A 27,185-nucleotide genomic window follows, 5' to 3' on the forward strand; every position below is an offset into this window, starting at 1 on the left:
TGCTCAATATTTGTGAGGTGGAATTTTTTCAGAGTTGCCTTAATTAGGTGAAGAAATGTTTTTATCGATACTCGTATTCCCGGAATCCGGAATTCCACAGTTGAAAAAAGAGCATGTGTCAGGGTATACGCACAAAGTCCTTCTGTCGGACAATGGTGAAAACCGCTATGCATGAAGCAGACAGAAAGTCAGCCTTGTCGCCAAAACATTGGATATCCTTCGGGTAATAAATGCTTACTTTCCATAATTATTATGTCTCCTACGATAAATTGGCTTAAACATTACTTATTAATTTCAGATGGAGAGGTATTCACAAGATCTTGTCACCTGTTTCTGAATCGAATATACCACAGCGGCCGGTAGCAGTTCATTCAAGAGTGGGCGTTTCTTTGAAGTAGCTGTGAAATTGGAAATCCTCTACTGGGAGATAAGGTAAGATTAGATAAGGTTTGATGAGTTATACTTTTGTAAAATGAAACCTCGTTTTCATTCGTCATTAAGTTATTTTTGGCAAGAAGTATCATGATAAAAGGTGTAGGAGAAAAAGTGAACACATTTATTTAACAATTTATAAGCTAATATAAGCTAATATAAGCAAACACTGCCCAGAACTCGCTTCACCTCGCCCACTCGAGGATTCAGCCATGCACAGTATTAAGTGATGTTCTGCAAAAATTTGATTGCTTTCTTGGTAACTCAAAGCACCTCCCTCTCTCCTGCCTCTTTCTTTCTTTCTTTCTTTCTTTCTTTCTTTCTTTCTTTCTTTCTTTCTTGTACTCACAGTCAGCTTTCAATAACTAATTCTTTGTTTGCTCAAAAGTGGGAGTGAAGCAAGAATTTGCTACGTTTATTGGCCAGTAAAAGCAGTGTTTTTTTTATAGATAACTTGGAAATTTTTGGAACAGATTTCGGCATCTTTAAATATCTAAACGGATGGAAATATCTTGATTACACGGAAAAGAAGTATTTCCCATATTAGCTTACCTCAAAACTGCTTAAGATGAAATCGATATGTGAGGTAGCATCTTATTAAGGAGTGCTAATTCTCATTATAGGCTCGAAAGCCGCCATGTTTTATTCACGATTAGATTCCACTGAGAAGGGAGGGATAGTAAAATATGTTCCCTTCCCCTCCCCCCTCCTTCCACCAATCATCCAATAGATTGGTATATACTTCCTTCTCTCCCCCGCCTCCCTCGGCATCAAAAATCCAAAATGGCGGCCAAACATCGCACGAAGTAATAGTGAGCGCTTGTACGCCAAAGTTGCGCTTGCGGTGATAAGCTGAAATTTCCCTAGGCAGCTTCTAAAAAATTATAATTTCCTATTGCGACCAACTATAGTTTTTATAACATTCATGAAATCTTAACCTACAAATATATTCGCCCTCAAATTTTTTAGTTTTGAGGGTGTAACACAAAGAAATCCAAAAGCACAGAGAGATTTCAGGAAAGCCGACATACCTATTTCAACTTTTCTTTCGTCCTCCCTGACTATTTCACTTTAACCCACATTTACTTCCCGGTTGACTAAGCAATGTGAGATCGAAGTGTCTTGCCCAAGAGCACTACCCGGTAGATCTCGAACCCATACCTCTCGACTTAGAGTTAAACGCGTTTTCCAAACAACTTTAAGACCACTCTTGAAGAAAACCATACCCTTTGGGGTACAGGGTAACTTTTGACGCAGATAAAGGGTCGCTCCCTTTCCTTCCTTAGGGATTCTTTCACTTTACGAAAGCCCCATTCTTATTTGAATAATACATTGCCCATCATCTTGCGGCTCAGTCATCTCATACAGTGCTATAGTTCTGCTGCTTAGATAAAAATAATTTTCAATATTCAGCTTGGTTAACGTTAATTGGAAAGAATCTTGAAATATCATCACGTCATAAAAAAATAGTTGTGAAATACACTGTTAGTGATAGTCCTCGCCAGTCATTTTTATGGAAATTTTTCACCCCAACAAACAAATCAATTATAACTACAATTAGTACGGAACTCCTAGAAGTTATGGTTATAAATAATAGATATATTACTACAAAATGCTTTCAACCTTTTGCAAAATGTTACCACACGTTGAAAAAATTTCTCCTTATTTGTGGTTCCCACATCACGTTACATTCCAACGTAACCTTGATAGTTAAGTCAGGATTCCGTTAATCCTTGCTTTTTGAATGGTTGTTCCACTTGACCTTGAGTTTCACATCGCGCTTAGAAATGCACTACCGATTGAAAGATACCAGTGGCTGGCTACCTGTGTCAAGAGACAGGGGCATTTTTAGAGTGCTTAAACGAATGTTTTAGAACGTTCGAAAAGTCCAACAATTCAAGATATGAGACTTTGTTATAATGATCCAAGTCCCAAAGATATATGGTTGACAACGGCGAAATAAAATGGTAAATTCAAATCTTAGCAATTTTAATCTTTCCTATTTCAAACCTTGTAACTTGAATCAGCTTATCCTGTGCGGGTTATGTAGAGGAACTTGAAAATTATCTTTTTGTTTTGTTTGTTGTTTTCGTGGGGGCAACTTTTGTCCACAGAGCTCTTTCGTAGAGTAAAGTTTCAGCTGCGTGGTCCGCAATGCGTATATATGCGAGAAACAGTAAAGTTGGTTTTTTCATGGACAGTTAAAATGTTGTAGGCTAATTTCCTTCGACAAAGGGCGTGTCAAGCTGAGAGAATCCTTCCTCAAAAGTCCAAATGAATAGAAATTTTAGACAACCGCCTAAATTGAGGAGAATTGAAATAAATAGCTAGGAGCCTCAGGGTCTTACTGTGCGAAATTACCTGAAGAAAAGAATCGTTAACTATCCTTAAAGGTGGCCTCAATTACGCGACCAATCCGTTCTGTTATTCAAATATTTTCTTTTGCTTAATGTAAGATTTTATGAAGGAAATTAAATTGTCTGAACATCAAATGCGATAAAAAACAACGCTAGAATTACTCAAAATGCTTGAAGTCTTTAAGGCTGCCTAACTAAAAAAACGCCAAAACACAGTTACTTAATTTTTAATTCCATGGCGCCATTCACTAAGTATTTGTTCCCTGTAGCGTAGTTAAATGAACGAAGGGACTATTTCCATATTTCGAAATCATAATAAATAAAAATGTGGCGAATATTTAGAGAAAAAAAACAAGCGGAAAGCAAATCTGAGAGAGTTGTGGTCAGTTATTTAATTTTCGCTGGGTTTTTTAAATATTTTTCTCCTCATAAATTAATTCGATCTAAAGCCTTTTAATTGTAACGACCTATGATTACTTTTCATCACGGCAGAACACTATACAGCAAAGTGTGAAAAATTATTTTTTGGTGCAGTTTATTAGAACACCCGGAGAGCATTATTTCTAAACTTTTTTATCAATATTACATTCTGTAGCCAAATAGAAACAAATAACCGATGTTTTTCTTATGTCTCGAAAGAAGGCATTTTGCAGTTGGCCACTTTAAGCCAATTATTTATACAATTTTTTTAGTATTCATTTTAGACACTTTGGTCGGTGTGTTTGCCGATGACTTTTGACGATTGTCAATCAAGTGAGCTGAGGACAGGTGTCTGCACGAAATCAAAAATCAAAGTGATTCCTTAAAGATGTACCTTTCCTCATTTCGTTTGTGTTCTTTTCTCCGCAATTTGTAAAACTTGGTTTCAACTAACGAATATATCGTGCCTTTCATATCGAAATATACTGTTAAATATTTCATGTGTTTACGAGAAAGTCTTTGTCAAGAAAAATTGACGTATGTCTCTCGGGCGGTGCTACCGCTAACCAAATGTCATTTTCGTCAAACGCTCAGTTCTGAGTGGTGGAAGTATTGTGTTATGGTAATTTCTCCCGGTGTGGATAATAAAAGTAAATAGTCAAAAATTAAGGGTTGGAAAAGCCGTCTATTCTAACACGATAAGAAACGCGTGTTAAAGGCACCGTTCTTCAAGACTTCTAATCAAGCAGATTAAACATGTAAGCATTAATGTCTTGGTTGGTTTGCTTCAGTTTTATATCAAGCTTACAACTGAAATTGCTTTTGGGAACAATGGACAAACACTGCCCTTACTTCCGAAAAAAAAAATCGAACTTTAGTCAAGATTATGATCTGAGAAATTCCCTAACCAGAACGTTCTTCGGCTGATATAGATCAACACACACCATACGGGTGCTCAACAAATTTCACTGATTAAGTCTTTAAAGCCAGCCATAAAAACCTCACTGTTTTTCATCCAATTTATTTAAGGTTGTACGATGTATTTTCTACCGTTTTCACTGGGTTTGAAGTCTTAATATCAACTTGCCATGTTCGTACGTATTGTTTTGGAAAACAGGTGTAGAGGGCCTCCAACTGATCACGTGTCAACACGGCGACATTCAAACAACAGGAGTTTCAAATCTGTACTCTAGATAGGCAATATTTGTACTTGAATATTCATGTTGATTTTTCGCAATTTACAGTAATGATAACTCCAATTTAGGATAACCGAACCAATGGTTTACGATCGCTGAATGAATGTGTTTTCAGGGACGAGATGCCAGTTGGACGAAGAGGACTTGTTGTGCCTCAAAATAATTTTATGGAAAATGTTGTACGCCGTTCAAATGGACTACGTAAGTATTGCTTATGGTAAATATGCTAAACAGGTCTGTAAAATAAGGAAACACTATTACCATAAATATTAGAACAAAACTACAAGAATCGTGCGTTGAATTTCATCTCCGAATCTAAATGGTGCAGTCTCTAGCACATTGAGTCTTTGAGGATAATTTTGTTTTAAAATATAATGAACCTTTGTTGTCATTTTTCAAAGCTTGAAAATCCTGTTGATATGATGAGATATCCAGTTTGAGTTTGGTTGACTCTCTGATTGTTTTGCGGTGATATGCTATCAGAAAATATAATACTAGCCTAAACAAAGCTTCACACACTACCAGAAGGGCCCCTTAAGCTAGGAATCCTGACTTTGACAAAGTAATTTGTTTCGACACACTGGCGGCAGTTATAAATTCGCTTAATGTAAACGGTATGGATAATCCGTAGAGAATAATACGAAGATATTCAACTGTGATATAAATTTCCTTCTTTAAATATGTGTGAATATGATTGCTTTTTCCATGTCAGTGTTTACTGTATTATTCTACAAGACTGTAATCTTTAAATTTAATAACTGCGATACACATTTTTCGATTTCTTTCTTAATATATCTTGTATTTTTCTCGTTTAAACACCTTTGAAATTGTCTATATGTATATGAATAATTTGTTGAACATGTAAACTGGATCTTGCTTGCTGTTGTGTAGTGATTAAAGTCCTGATTACGTTGGCATTCCTAAACTCCTTTGATTTCGCTGAAACCTAGTCGTTCTATACACTCTAATTCGTAGTTTATGAAGTGATTCAAATTGAGGTATCGGTTAGTAAGGCGTTTTGATTAACCGAATTGGATATTTTCATTTTGTGATCGTTTTGATTTTAAGTTGTTGTAATTAGACAGTGATGGAAATTTTGTAGGTAAATAACAGGTTACTCGTGGCATCTTTTTGTATGGAAGCTTTTGTAATTAGAAATTTCTCTCTCATCAGTCTATGCATTTCAGATTGCACTGAATTTTGGTTCGTATGTACCAGTGGTTAGTCCGACTACATGAATTATTTTGAAAGTTCAGTAATTCGGGTGTTTCGCAAGGCACTCCATGTGGTATTTTGCAAGCCAGTTTTTAAAAATTGCTGACAAATGTCTAAGGTTCCAGCGCCTCTGGACCAGGTTACTCGTTGCATCCTTTGAATGGAAGCTTTTGTAATTAGAAATTCTTTCTTATCAGTCTGAGCAATTTCAGATTGCAGTGAATTTTTGTTCGTATGTACTAGTGGTTAATCCGACTTCATTAATTATTTGAAAGTTCAGTAATTCGGATATTTCGCAAGGCACTCCATGGGGTATTTTGCAAGTCATTTTAAGAAAGTTCCAGACAAATGTTGAAGGTTCCACTCTTTCGAAAACAATATCTTCAGGTTTTCAAAAAAGATAAAACTTGAGATTATACAAGACGTCTTATCGTGTTCCGACTGAAAAGTAAGTCTGCGAAACACTATCAATTGACGGGAAGTCTTTGTATTGTGCGGAGACTTTGCACATCAAAATAGCAAACACTTTTATATGGAAAAAAAAACCTTCATAATTGATCCTACTGTAGTTCAGAGTTTATCCTAACCAAACAAAGGTTTAAAATGACAAGATTAATTGGACGAGGGAACATACTACCTTTTTCTCGCACAAAGATCAGTTTCGGTCAGAACTAGTTTAATGAATTTTTTTATCTTATATGAATTTTCTTTAGTTCCTCCTCGTGTGTCGCAGTCTGTAAAAACAGGAAGTTGTAAAGAGTAGTAGGAACTCAAAACTTGTGCTCGTCATACGTTTGACGCTTGCTTGGAAATTGCTGCACAGGAAGTTTTAACCACCTTGTCATAATTACCAGCTTGTTTTGTTCTCTTTTGTTTTCTTTAGTGAAAATTATAAAAAGCTTCTTCATATTCCATTAGTGATAGCTGGAGCTTTTTCATATTTTACGTGCTGTTATCAGGATGTAAATTTCAAAATTGTGCTCAGTTCTGGCAGAAGACAGAATCGAAGGACTTAAAAAAAAAAAAAAACTTAAACCAAAGAACTACAGTTTTCTTGTTTCATTATGGAAACCAAATACATTATCTATTATTCCAAGCAGGGAATAATTTTTCAAGAGCAAACCTGATAAATTTTAAGATTCCATGCCGCCGTGCGTCGGTTCCGTAATAGAGCACAGAAGTTGCCAAAATATGGTAAGAACGGCGGAGAGTGGCCCACGAGGCGCAACTGAGAGTGTCCTGGATGGTCTTATCATATTTTGACGTCTTCTGTGTTCTATTACTGAGGAGACCCACGGCAACGTGGAATCGATTTGTTTTATGTAATGAAGAAGGAAAAAAAATTAATGGTGACGTCATCTAAGCGTCTGTCCTACAATTGATCCTATGTAAGAACCAATCAAAACGTTTGTAAAACTCAGCTTATTCCAGAAACAAAATAGGCAGTTTTTCTAATTCATTCCTTTATGAAGTAATGGGTAAATACGACATTTTTTCTGTTTTCAGTTTGACTGCAGACTCGTTATTCGTACTTGGGAACGCTCAGATTATGGAAAACCCCATTGTATACTCGAGTGACGGGTTTGGCAAGTTCACAGGATACACGCGAGCGGAAGTGATGAAGAAAAATTGCGACTGCAATTTCCTGTTTGGTCAACAGACAGACCCGGAGACAATAAGAGAGCTTCATAATGCTTTGCAGGCGAAGACAGCCATTCAAAAGAGTTTATTGCATATCAAAAAGACGTAAGATGATACGTTATGAAAGCCGACCAATCTCGAATTGAAAATACCATTTTTTTTAAATATGTATTAAGCCACCAGAAAATAAACGACTATTGCATATTTAAAAATTGTATACCTTCTATTTCTTCTTTCAGGTAACCCTATGTGGGTTCTGTCCATCTTGGACCGATCAAAAACGAGAAAGGCGAAGTGATGTTGTTCCTTGTTACACTGAAAGACATCACGGAGTTCAAAGATCCCATTGTCGGTACAGGTAAAAACAAACTTCTCCTCTCCCTGTGAAATAAACAGGAACAGGAACAGGAACCCATCAGCGGAAGTCTCTATCTCAGCTGATTCCTTAAGTCAACCCTTTCTTGAGTACATTTATCTTTAGAACAGCTATTTCCCTCGCAAAACTATCATATCCTGTTGAGTAAACCGCGAATCGCAAAATCTAATTTCGCTACCCAATGCATGTCTATGATGATAGGATCATCATAGCTCTGTTTGTTTGGGTAAAACTTATGTGGTGGAGCCAATCTTCTTGCTGAATCTCTATTGGCAGAAAAATGTACTTTGACCGTTTTAGAATGGTCACATTTCTGTTTACACTGTTTGGACAGAATTTGTACAAAATCATTCATATTTCAAGACTCGGAAATGAAAAAAGTTGAAGAAATTTGGATATTAAGGTTTGATATGTTTTTGTTGGGTTGCTTTTGAATTTCAATTCTTACCACATCTTCCATGCGATATCTTTAGAACAACTTGGAAACTTCTGGAAACATGTATTTCGACTTTAGAAAAGGACTGTGAGTTTTTATTATCGCTTTATATTACAAAAGTACCCATTTGCAAAACAGCGGAAGAGACCACGGACAGTGACATAAACCCTTGGCAGCACGCTCATTTGATTGGCTAATATAATCGTACACTGTCAATCATGTCAACGTCGCTCCCAGGATTCTTTTGTTGAACTGAAATGTTACGTCTATTCGAGGTGTTACGAGTACTCAAACTCGTTTCATCCGAAGTATTAAGCGTGAATATTCAGCACCACTGGCTTATCTGCGTTTACAGGCCGAGGGAGGACAACAGAAAATGTAATTACTGGCCTGGACTCGATCCGACTTACACCCCTTTGAATTCATCCTCGTCTTCCATTTCCAACGTATCGAAAGAAATAAACACCAGTAACATGCCATATTGTTTTTGTTTACAGTGAGCTTAGCGGCCAGTCACTGAAGGTCGCGCTTGACTTCAATAAGCTCGCATAAATGAACAAGAGTCTTTACCCATACCTTTTTGGTTTTCAGCCATTTGTAAAAGTTGATCAAGCCTTTTAACTTAAACCAGGTTTTCCCACTAGGATATGGAAATACCAACCAATCCAAACAACCTGAAAACGGTTTATCCTAATTGAACAGAATCTTTATCTCTTAGAGGGTCATATTTGCTTTAGTAGAGAGATTCAAAGATGAGTATCCCTTTTTTGGATAAGTTATTGAATGATTGGACTTTATTTTAATAACTAGAGGCAAACAAAAGATTTACAAGCTGTTCAAAGAGACGCGTACAGGCCTAATGTTTGTACCTTCATATGCTTTCTATAGAACAACGGAGGCCCCAGGGATGGGCGCGACTTAACAAAACTCTCACGAGGCACAAATCAGTTCTTGTCGCGTTCAAACAGAAAACCACAACTCAACGGAACGCCCAGCAAATCAGCAGCCGTGAGTAAAATCGTTTGTCGTTTCATTTTATTTGGTATAAATCGCGCCGGAACAACGGGAAGGCAAGAATGCTCCTTCATAGTAAGTTTCCCTATCGAAGACGAGAAGAAAGTAGAACGCGTGAACAAAATTATAACGTTTAAGAGAGGGAGCTTCCACGACAAAAAACCGTTCGAATAATCAGACAAAATGGCTTATTATTTTTATCATTATTATTATTATTATTATTATTTTTATTAGTATTATCATTATTACTAAAATGAATATTATTATAATGATTATTGTAGTCATTACTGTAGTTCTATTGTTTTCGCAGCCCTAAGGGTAAAGCAGCGAACATAATGAAACATTCTCTCGCTAACAAATGCAGCTGCCATCCAACTTGAATACTCTGAATTATTAATAAAGAGTAATTCACGGTAAAAAAAAAATGATTATTTTTCTCTCGGTTAAAAATTGAACTGTAACCCTACTGAAGGGCTAAGTTTTGATACTCTTGCCCTCTTTCAATTAAGTTTTTTTTTTTGAAACCCGGTTCTTTTTTAACTCAAATCGTGAACAGCCCGCTCGCCGATCAAAAAGTTTTTATTTATGTAGCAAATGTTTACGGATGCATTCAACTCTAGGGGCGTGTGTGTTTACATAAATGATTTTCGTAATTAAACGTTGTGTAAGGCAAAAAAAATTTTGAATTTCAAACAGTTGACCTCCTTTTGTTAACTGAAAAAGAATACAGTATCACCCAATCGTTTGGATGAAATACGAGTTCCTAATTGCTGCTGAAGGCAAAGCCTGAGAATTTCTTTTTCTACCTTTCAAGATCGAGCAACATAAACACCGTGTTGCTTTGATTCCATCTTACCAGTTAATGTCAACGGTTTATAAACAATTCATCAATATGTCGGTGAAACCTAAAGAATAGCAACAATTTTTTCGACGGCGAAAGGAGTCGACGGTGAGTTAGAATAACAGATTCTTCGCGCCGGTTTAGATACAAAACCACTTTGATCTTTGCCCGCGAAACAAAAACATTTCCAATCTGCTATTTTCACCGCTCCGTTGATTTGCGCGCTTTTCAATTTATCACTAAAATGTTCGCCTGGGTATAAGAATTCAAATTTTATGAAGATTTAATGTGTTCTTCTTCACACTGAATATATCGTGATGGGTATTTATTTTAAGAGACTTTAAGGCAACTCTTTTAGCGTATTTGGCTAAAATAAAATTTACAGCTCTGATGCATAAAAGCCAAAAACAAAGTTTCTTTGTGATCGAGGGATGGGTTGGGTTCAGAGTGTCCTTCTGTCGTCGTAAACAGACAGAAGTCAAATATGGAAGTCGTACAAACTTAAACTGCAAACAAATATTCAGCTCTAGAAGTCATGCAAATTAAATATATGTGTTGGAAAACGTTTGCATTTTGACTAGGTGTCGCATCAAAAAGCAGATGTTCCAAAAACTTTATTAGTGACACTCTTTGAGCTCTGTTTAATAATGCGCAAAAGAAAAAATCGCAACTGTAATTGGAATTTTTCTCCATTTTTAATGGCGATTCCATTTAACGCTTTTCGTTAGCAAAATTTTTAAACGTATGGAAGCGTTCGGTGGACACTTCGAAAGTAGAATCAAGTTTACGCTTTCATTCTGAATCATGTCAAGTTTTATGGTCGCCCATGTTTATCGGTGTTCTTTGTATTCCGACTCCCTCCCTATAAAAATTCTTGTGAAAATCATATTCTGTGCTACCCATCTTTCAAAACCTCAACCTTTGGAAGATTGGAGAATCTTCAGTTTTCTTTTCTGGCTGATGTTCCGCCGCAAAAGCAAAAGGGAATTTTTCCAGCGGAAGTTACTTTCGCCTCGGATTACAAAATTTATTCCAACATAATACAAACATCGTCATTGAACGATATAAAACTCGTTCAAATTTTTTAACTTACACGTGTTGTGAATTTCAGCTCATGTCTCTGAATGACGATGTGTTGCCAGATTACAAACTTGACGTACCCACACGCCACCGCGGGTGATCCTCCATTACACCACGTTCAAAACAACCTGGGACTGGGTGATTCTCTTCCTGACGCTTTACACCACGATTTCCGTGCCATTTCTTGTTTGCTTCGCATTCGAGCATGACGCGGTCTCTGTCTTGGATCTGCTCGTTGATTGGATGTTTTTAGCTGACATTGCCCTGAATTTTCACACGACTTATGTTGGGAAGGATGGCGAGGTTATTGACGATCTCAAGATGATTCGTTGGAATTACATTCGCAGTTGGTTCTTTCTGGATTTGGTCTCATCCCTGCCATACGGGATTCTCACTTACGTAACGAATAGCAGCGCTGTAAGTTTTCACTTCGAATGACTAGTATCGAGTTTTTCCTTACGATATGAGTTTACTGAAAAAAACCCGACATACGTTAACAAATTGCACTTTTAGTTCGACGCTCTCAGGCTGGAATTAAACTTTTAGATCATTTCATAACCAACAATTTTTCCTCCTTTGTAGAGCATGACGACATTACTTGGATTCCTGAAAGTGTTTCGCTTGTTAAGACTGGGGCGAGTAGCAAGAAAAATCGACAAATACTTGGAGTATGGCGCGTCTACGTTCTTTCTCCTCATGCTGTCATTCTGCCTCGTGGCACATTGGTTTGCCTGTCTTTTCTACTTAATCGCCACCCACTACGATAAGTATGACCCGCACGGTTGGCTGCAAATCTTAGGGAACCAGGTAGGGACTCCTTACAAAATGAAGAATGGGACGAATGAATTAGATCTGACGACGGGCCCCACCATTGCCTCTAAATACGTCTCTGCCCTGTATTATACACTGACTAGTTTGACAACGATCGGGTTTGGAAATATCTCGCCAAATACAACTGCTGAAAAGCTGTTTGCATCCATCACAATGTTGCTGGGAGGTGAGTGTGCTCACTTGTCGAATAATTTTGAATTGAGTGTCGAGATTAATTGACTTTGCTTTACTTCGCTTTGTGGTTTTTCTAGAAAACACACTCCACACGGTCAACCAATCAGATACTGACTTAAACCATATGGGACTTGGGTACTGGCGTTTCCCTGCGCTTCGAGAAGTTTACTGAAATTTCCGCGCGATATTGTTCTTTGTTTTGGCCTCTGGAAGATTAGTTTTCTTTGGTTTCGCGACCTATTATCGAAATGCCCCTTATGCAACACCTGAAAGATTTACTCCATCAATACAAACAGACAGAATAGAATAAATCTTATTTACGTATAGGGGAGTGAAATCAGTTTTAGAGCCATTTTGAAAACTGGATAGATATACAGTCCTGACTCCATCTTTCCTCCTTCCTGATTTCAAACCTTTACCGCGCTCTCTATAGAACTGCAACACTTAGACCCTGGCCATATGTTACTCGCGTCTCTGTGGGAAAATGTTTCCCGCGCTTTCCTGTCGCGTATTATGACTCATCTTTCTTCTTTAATCTGATTGGCTCTGTACTTTGTAACAAAATGAAACGAAAGGAAGTACAGTTTCAGGATCACATCTAACAGGAATGTTTTGACTTGATTCGTTTTAGCAATCTTGTTCTCCCTCATTTTCGGCCAAGTCTCTGCTATACTTCAACAAGCGCAGAAAAACACAGCAAAATACCACTCGATAATCGACAACATGAAGCAGTTTAGTAAACTGTACAAGCTGCCAGCAAACCTTGCTACCAGAACGATTGACTTCTTCATGTCCACGTGGGCAATGAACAAGGGAATCGACACAGACGAGGTACACATTTTTTTTTAAACCTTTACCGTAGTCCTCTTACGCATTTAACCTAGAAGGGCTCGTTTTAATCTCAAAAAGTTAAGAACGCCATTAGATAACTCGTGGACATTTAATCTTCGCCCCGCTAAACGTGGTACAAACATGGGGGAGGGAATAGGGAAAGGAAAAAACTTAAACATTGAAATTACTACATTTTCTGTCTCCAAACGGGATAAATGGAAACATTTTCAAGTAATTCAAACACGACTACTAGGATTTCTTAATAATCTTTTCTGATAAATATTGGCCATAAATAAAATTTACATGAGCTATCTTGGAAATCTCGAAATGACTACGTTCCATTCCATAGCAGATGGGTCAAGGTACCCTGGCACCCTGGGTGGGGTTAGTCAATAAATGGCGTCCTATCCAGGGGGTGAGGGAGAGTAGCAACACCCCTTATCACTTTGCCACCGAGGCTGGGATAAGTACTGGAGATGCAGGTCACGTGACTCATACGCAAGCTTTAAGCATAATAAAAAGCATGCGTAAACTCAGTGAGCATAAGCAAATCGCAAAAACGCTGAAAGTGTCTCTTCGTGTTAAACCTCAGGTCTTAAAGTATTGTCCAAAAGATCTTCAAGCAGACATCTGCGTTCATCTCAACCGAATGATCCTGGAGAACAATCCCGCGTTCGTGGACGCCAGCACGGGAGTGAAACGAGCGATTGCCCGCAACTTTTGGATCTCGCACGTGGCACCTGGTGATCGAATCATTCATCATGGAGAAAGTTTGGACGTCATATACTTTATCGCGCGTGGATCTCTTGAGGTCAAACAGGGAGAAACTGTTGTCGGTCTACTAGGTAGGAATGTGAAAAAAAAATAAATAAATAAAAGGGAAAACTTTGTTATCTTCTGTTATTGAACAACTCCCTATAAAGGTACCGGTATTTTCAGTAACCAACTAACAAAAGTGCAATGACCAGAGGGAATATTTCTGACGTATTGCTAGATTCACACTTCTCTCTTGACCGTGAGAAGGGTTAAAGGTCCAGAGGAAAATGTCTGGTGCATGGCCATCGAAGTTCGAACGTTACGTGATGGTCAGGTTATCGCACGATATAGACTCTTGGTTCCCAGAGCTTTTCAGCATCCGTTTACTGTTAGAGGTTGGGTGCTACTCAAATATGATCATATGATATTTGGGCGAGAACAGACGATTTTTCCTTGAGAACTGTTGTATTGACTTAGAGTGTCACTTCCATTTTACATTGATATTTTTTCCTCAAAGGTGAGAATGATGTGTTTGGTGACAACATTTGTCATGAGCCAACAGTAGGTCAGTCAGCAGTGGACGTATTTGCGTTAACTTATTGTGACCTTCACTGGATTCAGAGAGACGCACTCATCGAGGTGCTGGAGTTTTATCCAGATTTTGCCAACAAATTTACCAAGAACCTTGTGCTATCGTACAACTTAAGAGATGAGGTGAGGCATACCAGCCGTAGAAGTAGTCTAATTCATTCATTGGCTATTATAAAATAATTCAAATAGTACGTGCGCTCTGATTGGCCATAAAACCATTCTACATTTCTTCAATAGATCGATTGATTAAAGGAGTGAGGGATTGATCCATTGACTAATTTCTGAATGACTTTATGAATGAACGAAGATCTAGCGAACGGACGAATGACTGACAAACTGAATGAATTAACGAATGAACGAATGAACGAATGAACGAATAATTGATTGAGTGAATGAGGGAATGATTAATTGATTAATTTATTTATTGTTTGACAAACTCAGTTATAGACTGCAGTGTAGGCTTCTTAATGAGTGAGTTCACGGTACAAGCTTGCGATTGTTTATTCGACCAGCTTAACTCAATATTAGAATGGACGGGGGTGGGGGGGGAGGGGCTGGGAAGAATTTCTTTTGCCCCAGCCCTCCCTTGTCCTTCCTTTTGACCGTTACTCATCCCACTACTTCGGTACTTCTTTCTCTCCCCATCCTTCCGCCGCTGTAAAAATCAAAGATGGCAGCTATGATTGTCACAGAAAAAAATACTGAGCACTCGCTCACTAAAATCGCGCTTACTCTTCATGCTAGGTGACAAACTGACCGCCTGCCTGGCCAACTGCATTTCTGACTTGATTGATTGATTGATTGACTGATTGATTGATTGACTGATTGATTGACTGATTGATTGACTGATTGATTGACTGGTTGCTTCGAACCATATTAGCCGAATGTATCCGCTATCAATGAGATATTATTTAAAAATCACAGTTGTAAAAGGTAGACGTACAAGTTTAAACAATTTGCAAGCCGAATCTTTGTTGATAATTATGGTACACAATGAGCACAACCACGTAATTATCCGAGAACACCTTCGCGACGTAGAAAGAAATGACGAGGACGCATCCAAACCAGTCGCCAGACACTTTATTCTCCATAATCATTCTAAACAACATATAGCAGTTTGCGGACTTTCCCTACACCTAGGCAGTTCGGAAAGCCGCAAACACGAGAACAAAAATTTACCTTCTTCGTTACTCCTAATCCCTACGGTATCAACGAGCGCTTTTCATTCAACTAATTCATTCTTGTTTTCTCATCATCATACTCCCACCAATAACGTAGCCCCATTTTCTGCATACAAACCCACACACAACGCACAATTCCTCCAATCTCTCTGACGAAGGGCTAATGCTCGAAAAGTTTGCCTTTTAACTCTTAGCGGTGGCCAATTTATGTTTTCAGCTCAGTTGTTAATACTAAATTACGACTTATTTCTTCATCGAGGGAATATAAACTAGAGCGTTTTTCGATTAAGTTTCGTAAGACCAGAACCAAAGAAATCACAACGGCCGATCAGAAGAAAGTAAAATACCTTTAAGAGCCAATGACAACTCAAAGTAAAAACTGCCAAATTACTTAAAGCGCGGGAAACAGCGAACGACCAAGTAGTGATTGGTTTTAGTTTTGCATCTGATTGGTTGAGGAGGTGACGCGAGTTTTTTTTTAACAAAACCACGAAACGAAGCAAAAAAAACAAAGTAATACCGGATTACTCTCGACAATTAATCGAAAATTGCTTTATTAATTTTTTTAACCTCCAGCTCAAGATTCGTAAACGCACCCCAAAGTTGGAAATAGCAAACGAGGAACAAAGGGACAGACCAACGAGTGTCACATTTCGACACAGGAAGCAGAATCGAAAGCTGAGTCTAGTCGAAGAATTGGCGCAGAACTACGAGTTTGACGACAATCAGGTGGACGGTGGAGACACGAGTGAAGCAGAGATCGACATGATGGTCCTTCCGAAGACACGAACAAGAAGTATGACGTCGAACATTGTCCGAGCGCGTCCCGACATCCCGGAATCGGGTACCGACGTTCTTTCGAGTTTGTCCGAAATGAAAGGCGAGGTGCGACGAGAAATCGAAGTTATGAATATGAAAATGACTCAATTAGAAGAGCAAATCTCGACAATAATTACTATTTTGAAAAGCCAGGGACACTTGCATAGTCCACGGGGTTACGGGTCCCCCAGTACTAGTTTCGACAAAGGAAGAATGTCTGCTACTTCATATCTCAATGATACTTCTCCTCCCGAAGAGGCTCCAAGCAACCAGAAAGACAAAGAGGAACCTTTACCGGAATGGCTCGCTCCTTCTGGGTCCTCGGGGACTCGTGCTGATGGCGTGCCAGAGTGGGACGACTCTACTACTCAGGCACAGGAGCGGAACTCGGCCCAGGCTGCCAGTTTATTGAACAACCAGTCAAACAGAAACAATGCTGAACCCGATCCCAGACTCCTTCAAACTTTAGGCCTCTTTAAAATGGGCAAAAAATGAGGACCACGGAAAAAAATTAACTGTAGTACTCATAAGGCATTTAAATGTAAAGACCAGAAAAAAATTCGTGTAGTATCAGATACCTGCACAGTTATTACGAGGAGCGACTCATGATAATGGTCGTGTCATTCACGTTAGCGAACTACACGAAGGAAAATCAAATATGATCACATCAGGGTTAGAGGCTAGAAGATCAGGATTTATTTGGAATTCGCAGAATCCTTAGACAATGTTCTTCCAACAACACGGTACTCTTTCAGATCAAGCTGCAAGAACCTGTGGCATTGTCCAAATAAGTTCTGAGCCGGCTGACAGATTCAATAGAATCGAAGATAAATCACAGACTATTTTGAAACCATGCAACCGTCCATTCGAATCGGTATAGTTTAGGACACAAAAATAAATGGCGAAGAATATATCACACTTGGGCCACAGTTACATTTCAAAAGCCACAGAGGGGGCAGGGTGTCAGTCAAAGGGGATTTAACAGTGCAGTTTATAAAAGAAGGTTTAAGGTATTCATCAGTTTCCTAGGCTAGGCTGTAACACGTAGGATTAGAGTTGAGTGCAATGTTTATTCTTTTGTTTTATCTGTTTGCCATTTTTGATGTTTTTTGGTTTCGCGCGATCACAAGTTCGGTTATAACTGGCATTAAATTTGCTGTGAAACAGCAACTGATGTTGGAATTTAAAGGCTTATGATGACATGATAGTTAGGATGTTAAGGAAGTTAGTTCAAAATCCAGAGTGCCTTCTGTAATCCTGGTCAAATCTTCTTTGTTTGTGATAAAAGCTTTAGGATGCTACGGTGTGGTTAAGGGCAGTGAGTAGAATGTTTGATGTTGTACCGCAACAAAAAATTGTCATATTGTATTCTAATTATCTATCAATTTAACATAGCATTGTAATCGCTTGAAATATTCAGGTACAAACGCCGGATTTGCTCACTGCGGATAATTTAGAGCTTCTGTCACTCACTTTTTCCACAAAAATACTCCTCTATTTCTTTTTCTCCACGTTACCATCGCAACATACGCATTTCTACGTAGACAACACTTAATGACTAAGCCGTTATTTGTAGGAAAGAGATCTTAGTAAAAAAAAAGAAATCCTTTCGGAATAACGATTGGTCGTTATTGTTATGGAAAAGCTTGCCTTAAACACTCTCAATCACATGTCTCAAACGCTCCCAATCACGCGTCTCATGCATTCCCGATCACTTGTCTCAAACACTTCAATCACGTGTTTCAACACTCGATCGCTTTGGAAATTGCCGTAGACGATTTTGTAAAGATACTCCACCCATCTTAAGCTCAAATTGTAAACTGATCAGAGCCGCTAGGGGACCAGTCATTTATCTTCTGGGAGGAGGAGTGGAGGCTTTAGGGGAGATCACATGGTTTTCAAGGGGGACGGAGGGGGATCAGTTGTCGCCATCAGAGAATAAAGGGGGGGGGGGACTGTCGAAAATTGAGTGCCAATGAGGGAGCGTAATCAAAGTACTTAGGAGCCTTTGAAGGAAACATTACAAACAGCGACAAATACATCTAGGGTTTATCAAGCGGAACAAAAATTGTATGCCCTACAATGTACTCAGCCTAGTTTTCGGTAGGCAAAGCTCTTCATGCCTTTCTGCGAAGAATAACATCGGTGTAAAAAAGCTCACTTTTTGGATCAAGTGCCATTTTAGAAATTTGAATGAGGGTTGGAAATGGTTTTGATGTGACGCGTGATGGCCCCAAAATTTGCTGGGTGACGCGTTATTGAACCCAAATTATCTGCGTGAGACCGGACCGGACATCACAAGGTGATGATTTTACAAGCGCGTGACGCGTTATTTACAAGACTTACCAATTAGATTTCCATGATAAATGAACGCTCTTTGGCCCAGAAGGATACCAATCATTTAAAGTAAATAGGGTCTTAACAAGGATCAATAAACCGTGGCAGTCGTGACACCGTTTTCTGGTCTTTTCCGTCCTTTGCTGACCTATGCTTGACCCTATGATGTCTTTGATCTTCGTGGTTGGTCCAAACAATCGTAACACAAAAGGTATAAGTTATGTATAGTTAACATTTGCACAAGGACTCGTGGTCCGGATTATGACCTTTAGCCGCTAGTCGTGGTATTGCGTCAGATCGTATCCAGAAAGAGCAGAGAGTATCCGAATACATCGTATGAAAGATCTGAAAGAATGTCGACCCAAACGACCCAAACGGCTGAAACAGTTAAAGACGTTAGAGTGTTGGTGTCATTTCATGCCGTTCGAGAAGATGGTAATGTAAGTAATGAGCCACTACACAAGTGAAATTTTTTGTACTTAGTGGTACACATAATTATTCCAAGGTCGTCATAAAGACCTAAACGAACAGAACATCGAGGGTGAGGCAAACAACAAGCTATTGGATGAAGAGGATACTCAACAAAGCCATTTGAATAGTAAATACGTAAGCTTAACTCTTTTGTTAAATATCTTGATTCTTTAATTTGTTTTACTGAGTTCGTTACTTGTAAAGTGTTATCTGATATACGAAGCCCGAGTAAATGCTCTCGGAGCGTCTAGTTTCAACAAGTAAGTCGTCTTTATTTGTTTAACAAAAAGCAATATGTCAAGTGAAAGGCAGTTCATTCAAGGATAAAAATGTAGGATGCAATATAACATTTAATAATAAATCCGATAGGTTGAAATCTTACAGTATTAGCTGAGCGTACTTAGTCCTTTTTTATGCGACGCGTGATTGGTTAAAAAATTATCCGTGATGCGTGATTTTAATAGAAAAATCCAGTGCGATGTGTTATTGGAACCCCCTCCTTTGCCACCCTCTCGGATCCTTCATGATATGTTATGAGTGACGTGACGTGACGTGCAAAATTTGACCTTTGAACCTGGAATTTATGGCTCAAGTTGTCTCTCTTACTTGTCTCTTTTTAGTAGTCTCTTTTAGGTGTAAACTCCCCTTGACAAAGGGTCAAATAACTGTCCTCCGTTGCGGAAACAATGTGTCACTGTTAAGAATGTTAATGACTTATTCAGCCAAATGAATAAATTCTTCTGGGAGGATGAGGAAGAAATCATATACGTCAAAGTTTGTTAACTCAGTAGGTATTACTGTCGTTAATTTCAAATAAGATGATTACTTTGTGGCCAAATTCTCTCTTATCGACAAAATAACTAAAATTAACGTATTTCGACTGAAACCACTACAGAAGATTACACTGGGGGCACGAGTTGTTGGAGATAGCGGGCAAGTGTTCAATTCACACGCTCGCTTCATCGCTACCGAACATGGCCAGGTCGATGTTTCTCTTTAACCATCTTTTGGTGGATCTTACCGCGGAGTTTCAGCTATGGGACTCTTATGGAGCATGAAACCATCACCAGAGAAAAGGCATTCCAATGATGAAATCTGATGTCACTAAACCTTACAGAGTCGTCTTGGACTATTTTGATGGCTATACGGATCCGCAGGAATCAAGTTCTTTGCAGCCTTTGTCTAGCAATACGTTTGAGAAGGGGTACATGGCGGATGGAGTGAAAAGAATTCCTGTGAGAGAAGGAAGAATCTCTTTTTCTTCCCACGGGTGACGGACCCTTTTCTGGTAAGTAGCGAAAGTTTGACGTTTATCTAAAATAAAAAAAACCCGTTAGTCGAGACTAGAGTAGTGTTTTTATAGATTATAATTTAAAAGGAATTGATCGAGAAGCAATCAGAATCCACTATTGAGCTTTACAGACGTGTCATGATCTTTTAAGACAATGGTGTTGGACACACAGTTCAAGTTTTTACTAAGAATCACTTTTGGGTTGATCACCTCTGTGTTATATCACTAGAGTTTATTGTTTAGATGTGTTGTAGCCTCCAGCAGTATTTTACTTTAAGCTTTAAGTAAAATTTTATGTTATGAAGTAACATTGGTTAAAATTTTTTGCTATAAAGTATTTAGTTAGTAAAGGTACTCACATGATTTCGAATGTAATTTGAAATAAATAAGCACGAGTTAATTTTTTCAAAGACTAACAAAATTGCACAAGCCTGCAGGGCGAGTGCAGTTTGTGGTGTTTTAAAAAATTAACAAGTGCTTATTTATTCCAAATTGCACGAGAAAAATCATATGATTACGTATTAATATACATGAATAAATACGAGAGAGACAATGTCTAAGGTAAAAAATTTTCTCCAAAAACTCAGTTTTTTTTTCAGGATAAGTAGTTGTTGCTATGGTTATTGTGATCAATACTGTGATTGGTGGATTTAGCTAAGTGGACCTAATATGATTGCTTCAACTGTCCGATTACAGGAGTGCGATTACAGCTGAAAAGAATGATTAGTGAAGAATAAAGCGGCTAATACACTATTAATATTTGAGGAAACTAATGGTTATCAGGATTTCAGGATTAAATCAGAAATGGCGGAACGCTCCTTTCCTCTTGCAACGACTGCTCCACAAAAAAAACGAGGCGGAGATACTAAATGTGGTCCACTGAGGTCGATAAGAGCAGATTGAGTTCGTCGAGCTCGTCTTTTTAATCGAGCACGATATAGTTGAATCGAGCTCGAATCGAATTGACTGCATTTCGAGCTCGTTGAACCGAGGTTGGTTTGAAATGGTACTCGAATTGCTATTCGAGTACGGTGAACATGAATCGAGCTCGGTTGCCCAGATACTAAATGTGGTCCAACGTCGTTTGCTTATCGAGCAGGAATGGTAATCGAGTACGACAAATCGATATCGAGCTCGGTTGCCCAGAAACAAATTTGATCCCAGCATTCTTTACGAGCAGTTCAGTGTATTAACGCGAATTGTTCCTATTTATCATAATTAACCGACATCCGGTCCCAACAAACACTGGCCGCACCACATGAGACCCTAAATGGGCTGTCATCATGAAATATACCAAAGACTGAAAACAAAAACTTTACTCAAGGTCTGATAACTACACGATAACACTATTATACTTCAATCTCAGATGTATTTTCATTGAGCTTCCAACATCTCGCACCATCTTGACCAAGATGCTGTAATTCAAACACAATTTTCTCTCGTGGTAAAGCCTGTCACGTCATCACTGCCCACGAAGCTCTTGCGCAAATGGATGAAATTTCGTAACAGATCTAAGGAAAGTTATTTCACGGACGAGTCTTGAGCTTTCATACGTCCTCTCATCAGAAGTTATTATTTCTTGTCATTTTATGGCTCTCTGTAGCTATATAACGCTAGTTGGTAAGGTGACCCCTTGCGGGCGATCTCCTGATTATCCTGGTCAGGTGGAATGCATTACACTCGAGGATTGCACGAAAGATGTAACTGGACATCTATCGACTCTTGGACTGAGTGCAGATGAAGGTTCTAAAACTGAAATGAAGCTGCTATTAGCCGGTAAATATTGATTTTGTGTGTTTTCAGGTAACTTTATTGTGCTTATGAATGAGTGCTGCAACAGATTTAATTGGTGTTATATTTTTTACAGGTGTTTTCTCATTTGAGCAAAAACATCTTACCCTGACTATTTTCCCACGCCATAGGGTAGACTTTGGAATACGTTGGAGGACTAGGAAAACCCCTTGTGCAATTCCCAAGGATCTAGCGACACATAAGTCCTCAAGTGCCAAAGGAAGCAACCGTGTGGATAGCCGAAAATCGATGTATATTTTTTGCAACACCAACACCTTAGTTCCAGTTGGGTCGCGTAAGTTGAATTGCTTCTGTTGATAAACGTTCTCATGAAATTGCTTTTTCTCACGTTTATTTGTAATACCTTACACAAAAAAAAAAGCACTATAAGTTTCAACTTTCTCAAGCTAGCAAATTTTATATTTGTGAGGAAACTTTGCAATTTATATTGTCAACGTTTTTTTCTCGTCTGATTGATGACAGATTGATTACTTTCTACCTAGAAATAGTAATTGATATGAGTTATTTACTTTGCTTTTTTTTAATAAAAGCAATTTGTAGGCGATGCGACGAGTTTATCTGCAGGCAAGTTGCAGATGAACAGACGCCGGCGGAGGGCGCTGGAGCAAGTACTGTGTCTACCCCTAAAGAGCCTCGAGTGGTGCAGATACCTGAACAAAAGACAATGGTAAGCTTCAAATATGAATTGATGATCTCAATCTTGTTTTTTAAAAGGAAAAGAGTCATTTTTAGAAGAGCATAGAAATTGGAAAAAAAATCGAGGAAGAAAAAACACGTGACAAACACAAACACAACGTGACAAACACAGTTGTTAATCTGGGACAAGGCTCCTTCGTTGACCAGTAAAACTCACTGCTTTTCGGTCACTTTTTTTTATTTGAGGGGTGGGGAAGGGGAGGGGTGCTATGCCGCACTTTGGTAGGCTAATTTCTGTCCCACATTTGTTTGTTTTCTAGATGTCCCGCAACAGTACCTGGTGCTGCTGAGATTTTTTATTACCCGAAACTGATTCCCTACAAACATATACAAAGAAATCGGTTTTAGAGATTTGATGCTTATAGAGCAAACCTTTTCGTAGGTTCATGAGATGGAAACAGACCGTCCAGGAGAGGAATCAAGTGCTGGCAGTGAGTCATCTTCTGATGGTCTAGAGACGGACTTGATGTTTCTGGAAATATCATCTCAGGGGTTGAAGGATGACGAGACGTTTCTCAGTCCCGATACTGCAAGCCTCGTCTCCTCAACGAGTGAAGAGAGCATCACCTCAAAGCCAAATTCCCGTGAAAAGTTGAACGAGATCTGGTGTCCAAAAAAAGTTGAACCTGTCTCTCAACCTTGGGTTGAGTGGGAAAAGGCCAGTGACAGCACTAAGCTTCGGTATACTGGACGAACCGCAGAGATTTTTTCTTCTGTGCTCCACGACCTAACACCCAGTTGTTCAGGTTCTCTTTGGCAAGCAGTCGTCTCTTATTCTGCCATGAACGAAGCACTCGGGCTGCACGAACTCTCCGAAACTTCCAAATGCTACCTCCAGGTCTTAGCTGAGGCATATGACAAAGCCCATGGGTGGGACACAAGGCGGCAAATTCTTTCGATGATGAGTGGTGTTTCCAATTAAAATGATATCTCGAGATTCATACCTGGCTTAAGTAGATATCGTTTTACCATAGCTAATCTGCATCGTCTTCAGCACGGAAGCGGCGCTTCAGTGACCCCCCAGCCTTCATCAAAGATAAGAGTCGACCCAAGACAACTGGATCACTTCTTATCTTATATAACAAGCCCCCATTTGGTGCAAGATCTGCCATTTGGACAAAAGTACCCAATGTTATTCGCACTATGATACCGCAAAGGATAGTGCGTCAGTATACCCAGTACTGCAAAGAGACTGGATTTGAGGCGTTCAGCGAGCGGACGATGCTGCGTGTTCTAAATGAATGCAAGGCCTCGACCAGAAAGTCTCTCCAAGGCCTTAACTATTTTGCAGCAGACGGGGCGCGTGCGTTCGATGAATTAGAAGGCTTGGTTCTTCAATTGGGGGAGCTTGGTCGTGGAAAGGAGTAGCAAGTGCGATACGTAAAATCATTAAAGGTGGCCAAATTCTACCTGAAGGGTGATTTCAAGGTAAGCAACCGAAAGTGTCAAGAGTTCCAAGAAAATTGGATTATGTTTTTCAAGCAGGGTGATCTTATTTCACAAATGGATGGAAGTATGGCACGAAAAAACCGTTCCGATGACAGGTCCACCCTGACTGGGAAATATACGTCGGTTTTTGCTCTTGGTATTCGTTTTTTATCAGCATAAATTATGCTTGTAATAGATTTTATCTTCTCAGATTATTGAGGTTATTCGATTTAGATAACATGAAGCATACATATTGCATATATTTTTTGTCGTTAATGTTGCAGTAACATGGTAATCCATGCTTTGTGTCAAGCTGTGTTTCCTATTTTCACTCAGGTTCACGTGAGCTCTTCTTCTCCCGTTGCAAGTCATTGCAGTGTATTTGCTCTGAGTGACACCGAAGATTCTGACCTGCGGCAGCAATGCAAACACAACCATGACGAGCTCTGTGACCAATGTGAAAGCTTGCATTCGACCCTGAACGACATATCTACTGCGGTCGATGAAGCATCTTTTACCACAGAAGAAGACAAAGACGAAGCTTTGTTTCTCGTTAGCTCTGCTACGCTTGCCATCCAGTCATGGAAGTGCTATTTGCTGAGGTCGACCCATCAAGATCAGGCTCGTTTGGACGTCATCGATGCCCTTAATTCTGGAACAGTATTCATTGTAAATGACTGGGCCATGAAGTTCTTGCCTCAGAGATACCGCGAGTCACAGACAGATTGGTTTGGTAAGCGGGGTATTTCTTGGCACATATCCGTGGTATACAGACGAATAGAGGGTGTGCTACAGTGGCAAGCCTTTATCCATGTGATTCAGTCCTGTACCCAAGGAAGTTCTGCTGTTACCGCGATTATGCAACATGTTCTAGCCACATTGAAGCAAGAGTATCCTGAAATCAACAAGGCCTAACTGTAACTGCCAACAGTCCCTGCACTTGGGTATAGTACTTGTGATTCCGCTTGAGTTTCAGTTCACCATTTTGATTTTCCAGAAAAAAATTGCTATCAGAACAAGCATCCAGGGGTGTAACCAGAAATTTTGTTTCAGGACACTTGACCTCTGAAAGGCCAAAGGGCATTAAACAGCCACTGTCAATGACTTTGCCATCAGGTGAAGCACCCAAATATGGTGCATCTATGCTCACCACCAGTCCTGACTTCAGGACATTTACAGGGCAACGAATGGAATGCATGTATTTTTGGTACTGCTCCAAACTAACACTTGAAAACAAACTTCATAGTTGGATAGTCTCGAGCCTATGAAACAATTTGATATAAAATTTGTAGAAAAAATCCCGCAATTTTAAACGATATAGACTCAAAACGTTCCTCGAATCGTCGCTTTCAAGGTAATAATTTCCATCCTCGAGTAACTAGTTTCGAACACGCTTATAGATATATCTTTTTCCCCCTTCAGTTTAAAGGGGGATACATGTAAGCCAAAACTATGAAATAAAAAATATCAGTCACCGTGGTCGCTCAAGAGCAAAAGACCACTGTACCTCTTTACCAGGTCCATTGATTAAAAAGCAATACCGCGCTCTCGGAATGCATGCGCGCTTATTCGCCTTTTCTACGTGATATCTATACGCAGTACAGGATGCGCAGTGCAACACTGATGAATTACCCTTGGTGCACCAACGGCCGATAGCAGACTACAAAATGTCTGATATGAAGCGCTTTGTCTTTTAAGTTTTATTACATTAGAAATGAAAAGCGACCTCAAACGGCAACGTCATATCTCGTTCATTTTTAAGGCCACATGACAACTTGATTACTTAAATGTCTTAAATGTTAAATAATAGTTTTACTTATAAAAAAGTCTTTTACTTTCCGTTACTTTCCTTTTTTTCAATTTATTGTCATTGACGAAGTATGGTACACTCGCCGAGGACTTTCGATTGCCAGCTCTCTTACAGAAGGAAAAAGCCCTGACTGTTGATAATTTGATGCACGTTTTCTCGTGACAATTCATTTAATAAACAATCCTTCAAAATTAAAATTCATCACCTTCGATAAATTCTCCTTTCATGACAGGTAGTGATGTGGCGGAACAAATTTATCTCCCGTAAGTCAATAGTCATTAAAAGATGAAAAAACATATACAGAACGGCGATATCAAGACGCAAAAGGTAAGAAATGATGTTTTTAGCGTCCCATAGACACCCATAACAGAAAATGTACTTTAAAGGTTCGATAAAAAAAACCTAAAATAACAACACAAATACTTGGTATTTCTGGGAAGTGATATTCTTGTTACAGCTGTATTTTGTTGAGTCATGACAGTTTATAACTTTTTTTTTCGTTCATTGTTATGTTTGATTCAATTTGAGATTCTCAGTAACGACTGTATACGTTCGGTCTTGCCATAAATTTAGTACAGACGAGCAAATTCAAATATGTACATGGTTCAAGACTTCTTTTGCAAAGTTTAGTGGTACATGCGAACGTTTTTTGCCGTTCCTCGCAAATTCCATTTATCGTATGCAAAGACAAGCAAAATAAAAGAGAGTCATTGTGTTAAGCATTTGCCTACACTGCAGTTTACTGACTGAACGAACATTTACAAGCAAATCATTCTTCTTAACGACAGCATATTTTTCGGATTCAACGTATTCTACTTATTGCAGTTTGTATGCCTTAAAAACGACCTAATAGCGGGTGAGTGTCTGAAAAACTCTGGTGCTGCTTGTGAGGAGGGGAGGGGGGTGGAAGTATTATTAGATAATTTGGTTTATCCCCTGAATTTATAATGTAAGTTACATTGGCCAATTTACATTATCAACTCAGTTGATAAACCCAAAATTTTTTAGAGTAAAGTGGCTTTGCGAGACCCACCATGCACGAGAATACTTATATATATATTTGAGATATGCAAAGAATCCTATCTAAACAGAGTCATTTTTCATTCATGGGATAATATGTATACAGGCTACTCTATTTCAGGCTGACAC

The 27,185-nt window shown here is 39.0% G+C and overlaps 2 protein-coding genes and 1 pseudogene across 2 annotated transcripts in view; 2 read left to right on the top strand and 1 right to left on the bottom strand.

Moving 5' to 3' along the window:
* The first annotated feature begins 383 nt into the window (after positions 1-383).
* Positions 384-17,798, top strand: LOC131775196 (potassium voltage-gated channel subfamily H member 5). Its single transcript, XM_066169668.1, is given in 13 exon segments — positions 384-432; positions 4,521-4,606; positions 7,138-7,348; positions 7,457-7,518; positions 7,521-7,619; positions 8,962-9,080; positions 11,040-11,085; positions 11,088-11,425; positions 11,591-12,005; positions 12,645-12,844; positions 13,437-13,689; positions 14,118-14,314; positions 15,949-17,798. Coding segments are annotated over 12 exon segments (2,757 nt in total). The 5' UTR covers positions 384-432; positions 4,521-4,527; the 3' UTR covers positions 16,687-17,798.
* A 5,901-nt stretch (positions 17,799-23,699) lies between these two features.
* Positions 23,700-25,141, top strand: LOC136282117 (uncharacterized; annotated as a pseudogene).
* A 940-nt stretch (positions 25,142-26,081) lies between these two features.
* Positions 26,082-27,185, bottom strand: part of LOC136282342 (adenosine receptor A2a-like) — a 2,226-nt gene continuing 1,122 nt past the window's right edge. The window contains exon 1 of the mRNA XM_066169863.1: positions 26,082-27,185. This exon is cut by the window's right edge and continues 1,122 nt beyond it. The gene's annotated coding sequence lies outside the window, so the exon portion shown is untranslated.

The sequence above is a fragment of the Pocillopora verrucosa genome, chromosome 7 (assembly GCF_036669915.1).
Source record: "Pocillopora verrucosa isolate sample1 chromosome 7, ASM3666991v2, whole genome shotgun sequence".
Taxonomy (NCBI): domain Eukaryota; kingdom Metazoa; phylum Cnidaria; class Anthozoa; order Scleractinia; family Pocilloporidae; genus Pocillopora; species Pocillopora verrucosa.